The following is a 14,078-nucleotide window of genomic DNA, read 5'->3' as shown; positions in this document are numbered from 1 at the left end:
AAGGACTGAGTAGTTGTGTTTTAGGTCTGAAAGGAGTATGTGAGACCATGTACTTTACTTTTTTCCCCACATTTTTTGAGTATCAATTGCAGTACCTGAGGTTCCATTTTGACTTGTCCATTTATTCATACTCTGTGCCTTGCTTAGATTCACTCCCTCTGTCACTCTCCTTTCTCCCTTCACCCTCGCCACCCCATTTTTCAAATCAGTGTCAAGATTCATTGTTCCATTTTCACACGTGTACACTAAGTGTTTTGATGTTTCCCCTCCTTTACCCTTAGTTGATTTTCATTAGTGATCACAGTTAACAATTACAGCAACACCCCTGTCACTCGGTCCTCTAGGTAGAGCATTTTTTTCTTTGTTCCAGGCTGCTGCACAAGTGACAAGCATTTTGTCCTTAATATCTTGTTCTCTTCATTAGGCTGCACTAATTTTTTTTTGTTGGTCATGGGGCTTGAACTCTGGGCCTGAGCACTGTCCCTGAGCTCTTCAGCTCAAGGCTAACACTCTGCCATTTCTAGTTTTCTGGATAGATGAATTGGAGATAAGAGTCTCACAGACTTTCGGGGCCCACACTTTGAACCGTGATCCTTAGATCTCAGCCTCCTGAGTAGCTAGGATTACAGGCGTGAGCCACTGGTGCCCCAGCTGCGCATTTCTTATAGGCAAGGCTGAAGTCTCCAGTGGTAGCACCTCCTTCAACATGGGCCTTAGTCTTGCCTTCATGACTGACAGCTGTTAGCTAAGACAACAGGTTAATTACTGAACCCTCCCTGCCTGATCTACCTCTTCAGCCTTAAGTCCAGCTCTACAGCCTAGTCATTAAATGTGGGGAAGTCACTGCCCCGACTCTGGGTCTTAATTTCCCTTCTCTGTTGAATGAAAACGTTGGGCTGGAGGGACTCTTGGAGCCCTGCAAGCTCTGAAAGTTCTAGGGTATCTGGCCCTCCATTGGCTCCTTTGCTGGGTTCAGTTGGGATCCTTGTCCCACAGCCCTGCTTTGCTTGTTCTCCTGGCTTCTGCTGTGAGATGAGTTCCTACAAGACCTCGATAGATAACATCGGGTCATAGAAGGGGATGGGCTTGCAGTCCAAAACCCTAGGTTCAAATCCTGCCTTGGTGACTTAGCATCTGTAGCCTTTGGCACTGTATCTTTCTGTGTTGCCTTAAAAAAAAAAAGGAATGATAATAGATATTTATTTGTTGGATTTGGTGACAGTGAAATGAGATCGATGTGAGTAAATCCAGGCCACAAAAAAGTATTTCGTGTAAACTTGTTTCTTGGTTTTCATTTTGGTAAGAAATGAGATGTCAATAATAAATCAACTTTGTAAGCTTACTAACTGGAATGACAAAACATGGCCAAAGTTGTTGTTAGTATTATTATTATTATTATTATTATTATTATTATTATAAAAATCTTTCTCACAGGGATTCTGTTTCTTTGACCTGTCTCTGAGAGCATATACCAAAAGTCTTAGAAGTAGTTGGAGAAGGGAGTGTTCCCAGAAAAGATGCACATGACAGAAGACATGGGGACAGGGAAGAAAATATTATACTTTTTAAAAAAGTGGTAGAGGTGTTTTTTTTGGTTAGTTGGGGGTTTTTTTGTTTGTTTTATTTTTCTTTGTTTTGTTTCTGGTGTTAGTCATAGGGCTTGAACTCAGAACCTGGGCAATGTCTCTGAACTTTACTACTTCAAAGTTAGCACTCTACCTCTTGAGCCACAGCTCTGCTTCCTGCTTTTTTAGGGTTAATTGGAGATAAGAGTCTCATGGACTTGCCTGACCGTGGGATCAAACCATGATCCTCAGATCTGAGCCTCTTGAGTAGCTAGGGTTATTATGACATGGGCCACTGGCATCTAGCATGAGAGGTAGGATTTTTTTATGACAGCCAGTGAGGCATCTTTAGAGGTTTCTAAGCAGAGAGATATGATCAGGTTTGAATTAGAATCTGGGTGAGAAGTCAGGGTGGGAAGTGAGGCAGAAGGGCCAGTCAAAGGCTATCCCAGCAGTCCCAGTGAGGGACCATGAGGACCTGAATGCATGTATGGAAAAGCAGAGATGGGGAAAGATCATTTACAAATAAAGGCCTATCAGTTTCACAAACAACAAAAGAAGACTATAAGCATTAGCCTGGATCACATCATCCTAAGATAACTTCTGTTCCTAGCCAAACTCTTCTCTCCGCATGTTTTTGGCAGAAGGCCTAACTAATGCCTGGAAATACATTTGAGATAGAAAGGTTGGGCAGGCACTTGCGACTTGAGTTGTACTTCAGTTAAAGAGTAAAAATGATACAATTTAAAATCTACTGGCTCTTTTAGGTGAGTAGGCCCAAATAGCTCTATTACGGGGTTTTGCCTGATCCAAGGCTTGATTCTGGGCTCTCTGTTGGGTAAAGCGGTTTCAGGTTTTCAGTTCTTCCCATCTTTTCTCCACAGAAACAGTGGATAACTGCCCCAGCAATTGCTATGGCAATGGAGACTGCATCTCAGGGACCTGTCACTGCTTCCTGGGCTTTCTGGGCCCAGACTGCGGCCGAGGTGAGTGCTCACATGAGACTTGGAATCTCCACTTTCCAAACCCCCTAGGCAGCTTGGGGTCTTACTGCTCACACCTTCCTGACATGCCCAAGAAGGGTTTCTGAGGGACATATTTCAGAAACCTGCCAAAGGACACTAGCAGGTGGAGCTGGAGCCTGCTAGCCATTGTTATTCACCGGTGAGCAACCTGGGGTGGGGAGGGTTGTCACAGGGGAAGCCATTGTGAATTTGCTGTCCCTTGCTGGGACAGATAAAGTGGAAGTTGATTTCCCAGTGGTCAGTCCAGGCCAAGAATCTTTTGAAGAGTCGTTTCACATCAATGTGACTTCTCTTGGGCCTGCGAATGAGAAGCATGGGGAGCTTCTACCTTCTAACAGTGCAGGCAGAGATTCCCAGGAAAGACACCAGGGCAAGGGCCTTGGGGGCGGGGGGAGCTAAGTGGTTCCTCTCATACACGACCCAATTGCCGCAGCTCATACTGTGCTAACTATGGCCACTTCTGGGATAGTTTAAAAAGCTGCCACATCACTCCTGTGCTGTAGTCCTTTATTTCTGATCCTGACAGAATGGATAGGAAAGGTTCTTAAGGAAATGTGCTATCCTAAGACTCTGGCTTTTCTCTTGGGAACCATGAGGACTCTCCGTTCCTTCTTTTGGTTTTCCCATCCATTCACTCAGTAGTCATTTACATCAAGCCCTCATAGGACTCCATCCTCTGTTGGGGCCTGAGCTTATACCACAGAATAAAAAACAGTCATGGGTGCTATCCTTCTAGTCTGGGAAAAGGAGACAACTGTAAAGCAGTACCATGATACCTGAAACCCACGGTGACAAGGTTGAACATGGAGCCCTTAGTATGGGTTCCATGGAACCCATGGAAGGGACAAGAACCCATTCAGGAAGGCTTTCCAGATGTGATAGCATCGGCCCCATGCCCTGAAGTTGTTGTGAGCGGAAGGCAGAGCTGGTTCCGAGGCTGAGGGAACAGCTGCCTGTAAATCCAATGCTATGAGACCACTCTGGGGATTCTGCTTATTTTAGCTAATGTGAAATAGACTCCATTTGAGGAAGCAAAGCTGGCAGCCCTGGGAGGCACTGCGATTATCTGCTGAGTGCTTTAAAAAGGAAAGAAGCCAGGTGGGGGCCAGGGAAGGTGGTACAGAGAGAGATGAGTCATTCCTTCTAACAAGAATTACTGTCTCATCCCATATGCACTTAAAGTTAAGAGTCATGGATAAAACAGCCTTATTGTATCTAAGTAAGGCAGGCAAGTACTTCCAGCACAATGCAGTAGAATTTATTTTTTTATAGCGTCCTTCGTGGAGATGATGGCAAAATCCTCTACACTGAGAGGCAGAATGGGAAGATAATCAAGAGCCAAGTTAGGCTCAGCTCTTCTCTTGAGGGGCGATGGTGTATGGGGCTGGAGTGGAGGCCTAGGAGATGAGGGAGACTTGCAGGGTTAAAGACGACAGTCAACAGAGCTGCAGAGGAGGCGTGGGGAAGAGAGCTGGAGTGCTGTTGGGAGAGTACTGGAGGAAGGAGGCAGGACAGCCAGCGGGCCCAGCCGCTCTTTTCCAGTGAGAACAAGAAACAGATAGCAGCTTCCTATTCTGAGGCTCTGGCAGACACAGCTTAGCCTCAGAGATAGGAATGGGCTGGGGAGGAGGGTGGCAGTTCTTCCAGCAGCATGGACCACAGCTAAGGCTACATCCATACTGGGCCCTGCACTGCATATCTTCATCTCTAGTTCCAGATGTGTTTAAACTCGGATGAGATACAGGGAGGCCAGCAGGTGATGAGTGTTTGTGGCAAATCACTTGAGGCTGTTGATCAAGCCAGACAAGCTAGGGAAGAAGGGAACAAAAGCAGCTGGGGGAGGCACTAGGCAGTGAGTCATGCCAGACTTCTGGTGCTCTGTCCTCAGCTTCCTGCCCTGTGCTATGCAGTGGAAACGGCCAGTACATGAAGGGCCGATGCCTGTGCCACAGCGGCTGGAAGGGTGCCGAGTGCGACGTGCCCACCAGCCAGTGCATCGATGTGGCATGCAGCAGCCATGGCACCTGCATCATGGGTACCTGCATCTGCAACCCCGGCTACAAGGGCGAGAGCTGCGAAGAAGGTAAGGCTTGAAGGTGGCCGCCACAGTGCCACCCTGTAGGACAGAGGCCAGTGTCCCATGGGCACCCAGGGATAATGAGAAGCCTCCTGTCCACCTGGGACCCCAACACTATGCTAAGAAAGCCAAACAGCAGTAACTAATCTGACACATCAGGATTCTGAACCACCAAGGGGACAAAAGTGGTCATTCAAGAGCGGTTACCATGTGTGAGGGCTATTTAATGTCATAGGCTATTCAAGACTAGTTGGTCACTTGCACTTTGTGGGAGGGGAAACTGAGACTCACAGAGTTAGATGACTTGTTCAATTTCCACTTGACTCCTCCACAGCAGAGCTGGCTTTGAGCCAAGTCATTCTAGCTTCCTGGAGGAAGTTCTTTCTTTTTACTACCCTTTGCTTTTCAGCTCATCTGTTCATCTTTCATCTCTACCTCTGAAGTCTGACTGTACTGTAGACTTGAACTCGGGGACTGGGCCCTTTGCCTGAGCTTTTTCACTCGAGGCTAGCGGTCTACCACTTTAAGCCCAGCTCCACTTCTGGCTTTTTTTTTTTTTATGTTTAATTGTAATGGCAATTCTGATGGTTGATCAGAGTCTCATGGACTTTCCTGCTGGGCTGGCTTTGAACTGTGATTACACCTCAATGCTGCATGCCAAGGAGGGAGAAATGTCCGCCCTAACAGAGTCTAGCATTGACAGCACCCTCGGAGCTTCAGGGTTATTTAAAAAATAATAATAAAGGGCCAGGAGTTTGGCCTAGTGGTAGAGTGCTTGCCTAGCATGCACAAGGGCCTGGGTTCTATTCCTCGGTACTACATACATACAAAAAAGCTGGAGTAGTGCTGAGGCTCAAGTGGTAGAGCTCTAGCCTTGAGAAAGTCCAAGGACAGTGCTCAGGCCCTGAGCTCAAGCCCAGGACTGGCAAAAAAATAAAAATAAAAAAATAATAAAAAGAAACTTTTATGGAGAGCTTTGATTTATATTACCTATCTGAAAAATGTTTTTACCATAGCTCTCTCCTCTGCGGAAGCCCATCTGGGACTGATTCCCTTGCATTCTTTTTGTTCCCCAGTGTCTATGCATAGTCCTGTGAATATAATAGGGTTTTCTTGGGATACTCCTCCTCCTCCCCTACTTCTCCTGTGTCCCTCCTCCCTTTCTTCATCCTGTCCTTCTCTTCCTCCTTGTTTTTCTTTTCCTTTTCCTTTTTTCTTTTTCTTTTTTATTGGTCATGGGGCTTGAACTCTGGGCCTGTGCGCTGTCCCTGAGCTCTTCAGCTCAAGGCTACTGCCCTACCCCTTGAGTCACAGCCCCACTTCCCATTTTCTAGTGGTTAATTGGAGATAAGAGTCTCATGATCGTTAGTACCTAGGCTGGCTTTGAACTAAGATCCTCAGATTTCAGCCCTCTGAGTAGCTAAGGATTACAGGCGTGAGCATCTCATCCAACTTCCTCCTTCTTTTTCTTATCCACCTATTCTTCCTCCTTTAGCTAACAGGTTTTCTTTGTTTGAAACACATCAGCTAATTACAAGCTTACTTTTTTCTCTCTCTCTTCCTTCTGAAGTTTATTACCCCATAATTTTTTGAAGCTTGAACTCAGCCAGCAGGATGTTTTCAGGGATGAGAGGCAGGGCAGAAGAGAACATTCTTGGTCATCGAGAATGTTCTTGATCCTGAGGGTGTGGAGTAGCGCGTGTGGTCACATAGCCTGTTGGCAGGGGAAAGGGTTGTGCCTGTGGCTGGGTCATACAGACCTTATTGTTTCATTACTGAACTAAGCTCCTGTCAGGAATTTTGGCTTGAATGGCAAATTCTACAAAGGAGAAAAATGAAACTTTTGCATGCGTCTAAAAATAGACTAGGTTACTGTCTCTTCTAAGCCACTTTTGCCAAGCAGATTCCTGGCACCATTTTTTCCGCTCTACACTCCCCACATGGGTTCTTCCTGTTCTTGTACATCGATCCCTGGGAAATAATTTCTGTGAGGCTGTCCCACTGAAAGAGAATTGCCTTGACTTAATCTTAGGGACCCCAGAGGCCCAGAAAAGAACAAATCCAGTCTATCCACAATGTCTTCAACAGAGCATCATAGGGCATAGATAATGGTCTTGGGTTTAGGATCAGGACCATTGGGCCCCATGAGAAATTTAGTCCAGAAAGGTTTCTGAAGCTTCTGTTCCACCTCCCATTTGACAGGCCTTTTTGTAACGCGTCCTTCCTGCTGCACACTTGCTATGCCTATTGGCCTGCAGAAGCAAAAGACGTTGTCTGGAGGTAGCCTGCCATCAGCCACTCACTGATCTCTGGTCTCTGCTTGGAACATCTGCCAAGGGAGGAGGGTTCATCCCTGTGGTGGTTCCTAACACACCCATTAGGTGTGCAGAAGAACAGGGCTATGCCACCCAGGGTTCTTGCTCAATCAGCTTGGATCCCTCCTGGTCTGCTTGCCAATAGTGCAGATAGATTCAATTCCACTGTGTGGATACCCTGGTTTACCTAAACCACCTCCCCCCAAAACTGGGAGCCGGCATTCACAAGGCAGGAAATACCTTTTCTAGGCCTTGAGGTAGGAATTGTTATATTGTTTCCTGTCAAGATAAAAGCTATCTGGGTCTAGGGAATTATAGTAGTCTAATGGGCCAGAATAATCCTTCTGAGATTCTGAGATTAAAGGCAAATCATAAGAATTTATCACTGTTGTGACATTTAGCATTTTTTTAAATACCGGGCTCTCCAACAGGTCATGCCTTAGCCATGACAAAATGGTGTCCAGGGACAGCAAGGCAAGAGAGTTTTTGCTTTCATTTGGCTTTATTAATTCAGCATATTTCCCTATTTCCATTTGTGTTTTGTTTTGAATTCTATATTTAAAGCATTGTATATATTTCTATAAGCTCTGTGTGTGTGTGTGTGTGTGTGTGTGTGTGTGTGTGTGTGTCTCCTGAGTAGCTAGAATTATAGGCATGAGTCCACTGATGCCTGGCTATTTACATATGAATTTATACATTCATGTATTTTTGAAACAATAAGATTATAAGAGAAAATAGCAGAGCGACTTGGCCAGAAAACAATGAATCAAATGTCAGTTCCTCCATGTGTTACTGTGTAACCTTGGGTAAGCTATTGAACCCCTCTGTTCTTCAAAAATCTGGTAATCATAACAGCTACTTCATATATACATTGCTAAGATTAAAGGAGATTGAACATTAAATGCTGATTAGCAAACTGTAGCAGAGATGAGTGAGTATATTAACTAATATGATCAATGGTCTAATCAATGCTATGTTTTTAGTGTTACTCCTGAGCCCAGATCAAATTCATCCCTTAGATTGTTAAGTTGTACCCATCCAAAAGCCTAAATAATAAAAGACCTTTCTCAATAAGCTGATTTTCATTCTCAAAATACATGTCCCCAGTACATTGTAAAGTCTCTGCTTATTTGTATCTCTAACTGTTACTTATAGCCAGGCCAGGTTTCTCAATCTTTGGCACCAAAGTCGAATGTCTTGGGTTATAAAGTAAAAGTAGTGAGTAAATTAAGATGTCTGAATTAAGAGTGAGGAGTTTTAACTACAGTTTGCCCAAGAAAGAGTATAGGAAAATTACTCTGCTACCTTCTCTTTCCTCTTTATGGGTTGTTCTGAGACCTCTAGGGTTTAGATTTAAAGTGTCAAGCTCGCTCCGCTTGCTTGCTAGCTTAGCTGGTGCTCTACCACTTGAATTCACACTCCAGTCCTGCTTTTTGCTGGCTAATTAGAGATGGAATCTCTCTGACTTTTCTGCTTGGGCTGGCTTGAACGAGCTTCTTTTGCTCAAGTCAAGTGCTCTACCACTTGAGCCATAGTACCATATCCAGCAATTTGAGTAGTTTATTGGAGATAAGAGTCTCACAGACTTTCCTGCCCCAACTAGGTTCAAACCGAGATCCCCATAGCTTAGACTCCAGAGTAGCTAGGGTTACAAGTGTACACCACTGGCACCCAGCTCATAATAACTTTTGTAGAGTAGAGGATATGGACCAACTTCCTTCTCCAGTTTTGTCTTCTGTCCTGCCTTCTGAACTTTCCATGTGAATCCCAGCTACAGATGTCAAGACACCAAAACCTTCATGTGCTCTTAGAAGACATGCAAAATAGTAGAACTACTACAGGAAATTGTATACTTGTTCCTCAAGAAATAAAAATAAAACTATGCCAAATGTGTACCCTACCCCTGTAATCTCAATTACTTGGGAGTCAGATAAAAAGGATCACAGTTTGAAATCAACTCAGGCAAAAAGCTAGTGAGACCTCATCTCAACCAACAAGTCTAGGATGGCAGGTTATGTTTGTATATTATCTCAGTGTAGAAGGCATAAATAAAAAAAATCATTATTCAATCTACCAATGGCCTTGGAGATCAATTTCTGAAAAATAACCTAAAGTAAAAAGCTAGAAGTCTATCTCAGGTGATACAATGATTGCCTAATAATTACAAGGCTCTAAACCCCAGAACTGCCAAAAAGAAAAAAGAAAGAAAACTAGATTACAGTATGACTGATCAACTCTCATTTGGGCATGGACTTAAAAAACAGTCTTTAGGGGCCGGGAGTTTGGCCTAGTGGTAGAGTGCTTGCCTAGCATGCACGAAGACCCGGGTTTGATTCCTCGGTACCCCACATACATAGCAAAAAGCTGCAAGTGGTGCTGAGGCTCAAGTGGTAGAGTGCTAGCCTTGAGAAAGTCCAAGGACAGTGCTCAAGCCCTGAGCTCAAGCCCCGGACTGGCGAAAACAAAACAAAACAAAAAAAAACAGTCTTTAAAATCTATTCATATATTGATGCTTTATAGCAGTAATAGTCACTATAGCCATATGTAGAAGACACACATGTGGTCATTTTGCTTTATAACCCAGTGCATGGATGAATGCTTAAACAAAATGTGATCTATATAGGAAGAGGAATATTATTCAGCCTTACAAAGGAAAGAAATTCAGGTATAGGCCACAGCAGTGGTAAACCTCAAGAATATTAGGCTAAGTACAATAAACCAGCCACACACACACACACACACACACACACACACACACACACACACACACACGCAAAATAAAATAAAGACTTTGTGACTCCACTTACATGAGATACTTGGAATGGTCAGATTCAGAGTGACCGCAGCATGGTGGTTGCTAGAGCCCGAGGGAAATAGCATTCAGGAGTTATTAAGGTACAGTTGTTAAGGTCAGGTACTGCATTTCAACTTTGCAAGGTGAGCAGAGTTCTGGAGATGGATGGTAGTGATAATTGTATCACCATCAACCACCAAGTATGAAAGTCCATGGTAGCTCTAAACTGTATTAGCAATGGAAAGAATGGCATGTGTATGTTATATGTATTTTGCCACTGCAAAAATGTTGAGGGTAGTAGAATGCCTCTCTGACAAAGTTCACCTGTTTGCCCTGACACAAATTATTCCTTGAGCCTTGACTTCCTTATTGCAGCCTCATGGAGTTTCTAAAAGAATGGATCCCTGAGTGTCTAAAAGATATGTCACACGAGCCCAGAAGAGGCAGCTCACAGTGTTACCTGCTCTTTCCTCTTCCTGTGAACTCCTTGCACTGGCCCTGGGATCCCATCCCACAGCTGGTGACCTCTCCAAGTGTAGCCACCCCCCTTGGGACAACATGCTGGTCTGTGAACGCTGCTCACTCACCTATGCTCTCTTTTTTTCCTGGCACAGTGGACTGCATGGACCCCACTTGTTCGGGCCGGGGTGTCTGTGTGAGAGGCGAGTGCCACTGCTCTGTAGGATGGGGAGGCACCAACTGTGAAACACCCAGAGCCACATGTTTGGACCAGTGTTCAGGTCATGGGACCTTCCTTCCAGACACCGGGCTTTGCAACTGTGACCCTAGCTGGACTGGCCACGATTGTTCTATTGGTAAGTGTGGAGAGAAGGTCACAATGTATGGTTGGGGTGGGGGTGTTACTGTAAACCCCATGTCACGTTACCTATGCTGTCAGTCAGTCCATGGAGTCCCCTTTCTCCCAGTGTTCTTCTTCCTTTCTGGAGCTCTAGCCTTTAATGATACTCCTCTTAGGTAGGCAGAGAATTAAAACATTGCATCCTCACACTATTGTATACCCTTGAGATTCAAGACAGGACTGTGTTAGTTGTATCTGTCCAGCTGCAAGTAAAATACCTAGAACAGCTTAAAGAAGTGGTCTGTTTTGGCTCACCATTTAGAGGTTCCACCATGATCACTTCTAAACAGAGAGGATAAAGAGACAAGAAGGGCCCTTCCTTGGTAGAGGTTGCAGAGGTTAGAACCAAACACATACAGAGAAATAAACTGATAACGAGGCCCAGAATCTGAGAACTTTTAAGTAATTCTCCCCCAGGACACAGTTAAAAAGGGATAGCATCTCCAACCACTGCATTTTTATCCTAACTCATCACCATTACCACTCCACACTGTGTAAAACAAAGGCAAACTCAAATTAGCTCATTACACTGTGGATTAGCAGTCTGGTTTTGATGAGGAAAGATGGTCCAGACCTTTGGCAAAAATGAATTCCCCACAGCATTCAAGCCTCTGGGACACTTTGAACTACCTTTCAGAGGAGAATTGGCAGTTTGAATTGGACTTTTATCCTTGTTTGCAAAGCTCCTGGAAAGACATGATTTTGAGCACAGATGTGTGGAGTCTTGGGAATAATTCTTTTTATATAGCTCTGTTTATAGCAATATAATAAATGGTCCTCTTAAAGCTACGGAGGCTTGTATTGTTCATTATGTGGCTGCAAAGCTAATTTATGGTAGGTATATAACCGTGCCTTGCACTGTTAATCCCTGGTGAAATTCCTCAGCCTCAGAGGAAGCAGGTATAACTTTGGATGAGACTTCGGAGTATTCTTTAGTTGGTTCTAAAGAAGAAGACAATAGAACACTGGGAAGGACTTGGGATGGATTTGATCTCATTTTCTAGTCCTGGGTATGTCACTTTGATTCCATGTGATGGAGCAGAGCCCATGCAGGAAAGAGGCCTTGGGTCAGACCTGGATTCAAATCTTTTCTAGTTACAACTACTTAATCTTAGTTTTTGTCGGTCATGGGACTTGAACTTAGGGCCTGGGTGCTGTCCCAAAACTCTTCAACTCAAAGCTAGCATTCTACCACTTTGAGCCACAGCATTACTTCCAGTTTTCTGATGACTAATTGGAAATAAGAGTCTCACAGACTTTCATAAACGGGCCAACTATGAACCACAGTCCTCAGATATCAGGCTCCTCAGTAGTTTGGATTACAGGCATGAGCCACCGGCACTTGGCTATAACTATTAACTCTTAATAATACTCTTGAGCAAGTCCTTTCATTCCTTTAAGTTAAAAAAATGAAATTAATGCTACTACCTGCTTCCCAGAAGGAGTTTTCTAATTATTTAAGATAATGTAAAAGACAGTTTAACATACTATTTGGCCCATGGCAGGGGCTCAATAAATGTTATTTACTGTGATTTTCATTGAAATATCCTTGGGCAAGAAAGTGCTTGATCTTAGTGAAGACATTTGATGGTAAAAAGCAGGATAAGACAAATCCTTTTAGAAATGTGGACTGTAGTTTTTAAATTTTTGGCCTGTGGCTGACTAAGTGGTTGTCACAGTTATCACAAAGCCAGGAAATTAAGTTATCAACTAAGTTATTATCCTACTTTGTAATCAATTGCCTCTGTTGAATGCCTGGCAAGGGCTGCAAGGGGTTTCACAGGAACCACATCCCACAGCCAGGAGAGATGGGGATGGCAGCTCTGATATCACCCTAGTGACAAGACCCAACGGTGGCAGTGACTGCCTAAAGCACACTGGTGCATGAGAAAGCCGGAGCCAGGCCCAACCCAGACATCTAGGTCTAACCTATGCTGCCTCTCAACAGGCCACCATCACTTCTAGGGTGCCCCTTCTCCTCTGGAAGCCAGTACAGCAATAAGGAAAGTGTTTCCAGTGTTTCCTCTCCTCTCATGACTACTGTAGCTTTACATACACAGATTCAAGCTTAGTTCTGCTGCAAAATGTATGGTATTGGCAGGAAACCTACATTTTCTTCCCTTATCGCATCTGAAATCTGGAGGTAATAGTACCTATCTCAGGTGATGCAACCACTAAATTACTGCATAGAGCTCTATGTACCAGACTAAGCACTTGCTGTCTTTCTGTTACCTCCATTCTAAGGGCACTTTCCCTGAGCAAAAGCTGATTGTGAACAATGGAGATAAAGCAGGGAAGCCAAACAGGAAGCATTTCACTGCCTGGGTCCAGTGTAACAAGACACTATCTTCACATCCCCTGATGTTGGCTTCAGGGCAAGGGAATGAGCTCTGATCTTTACTTCAGAAGTTTGTTTCCTACTACTTCACTGGCTTTAATGAGTGGCTTATCCAACCATCAGTTTCCTTCTCCTAAAGCCAACTTATGTCACTGTTGTAAGCTTTAGATGAGAAATTATAGATCAAGTGGTTACCCCAGGGTCTGGTATAGCTCAGACACTAACAAATGGGAGCTCTAGCTGCATTATTTATGCTGTTTTCTGCCTAACAGGCCAGGAGGGCTGACTCTGCTCGGAGTCTTCATCAGAGACCACAGGCCATCAGACACATCCTAAATGACCTTTGAACCATCTCCTTAGAAGGAAGACTCTCTCTTCCCTGAGATGAGTGTCCAGTTCGTCACCAAGATCAGGATTTAGAGAAGGCAGCTTATGTCAAAATGCATTCTATTGAAATATGAAGTGGCCAGTGAACTAAGTACTTCATGAGGATCATGGAAACTGAAGTCAGATTTATCCAAGGTCCCTGGTTCCCAGCAACTTGGCTTCTAGTCTTATCTCATAAAGTTCTTGCTAAATCCAGCCTCATTTGTGTGGCCCTCCATGCCAGGAAACCATACAAATTAACATATTAAGACACTCTATGGTCCACTAGCGCACAGGCTCTCTGTCCAACCCCCCTCCCCCCTCACCACACCTTACACCTCAGCCCAGAACCCAGCTGATATCACTTCCTAAATCATTTGGGAGAATGGTGATGGCAAGAATGGGAGATGAGAGATTTATTTCACAGAGAGGAAGGAGATAAGCATAAGAACAATTTGCCCAGTCATTCAGTTTACCAGCAGCAGAGCTTGATTTTAAATCCAGGCTGTCTATTTCTGAGTCCTCACTCTCCTGTTAACCATCTTTCTATTTAAGGATGTCTCCTTCTCTTTTTTTGGACAAGCCATTGGATGCAGGGTTACAAAGCCATCTAGGTCTTTGTGCTTACTGCACAAAGTGCCTTACAACTGCTATCTTGATCAAAGTTTCTAAGAACCCTAAGAAGTGATATCACTGGTATTGACATTTTCCAGATGAGGAAACTTGATGCCCAGAAAGA

At 44.3% G+C, this 14,078-nt stretch overlaps 1 protein-coding gene across 1 annotated transcript in view; it reads left to right on the top strand.

Annotated features, from left to right (window-relative positions):
* The window catches only part of Tenm4 (teneurin transmembrane protein 4), a 716,831-nt gene that overhangs the window by 568,814 nt on the left and 133,939 nt on the right, over nt 1-14,078 (top strand). The window contains exons 14-16 of the mRNA XM_090348503.1: nt 2,450-2,551; nt 4,479-4,673; nt 10,391-10,591. Of these exons, the coding sequence (XP_090204629.1) occupies nt 2,450-2,551; nt 4,479-4,673; nt 10,391-10,591 (498 nt within the window). The remainder of the gene's footprint in view (nt 1-2,449; nt 2,552-4,478; nt 4,674-10,390; nt 10,592-14,078) is intronic.

Source organism: Megascapheus bottae, chromosome 16 (assembly GCF_031878675.1).
Source record: "Megascapheus bottae isolate mThoBot1 chromosome 16, mThoBot2.hap1, whole genome shotgun sequence".
Lineage (NCBI taxonomy): Eukaryota > Metazoa > Chordata > Mammalia > Rodentia > Geomyidae > Megascapheus > Megascapheus bottae.
Note: the sequence above shows the minus strand (reverse complement) of the source record. Positions and strands in the feature narration are given on the sequence as shown.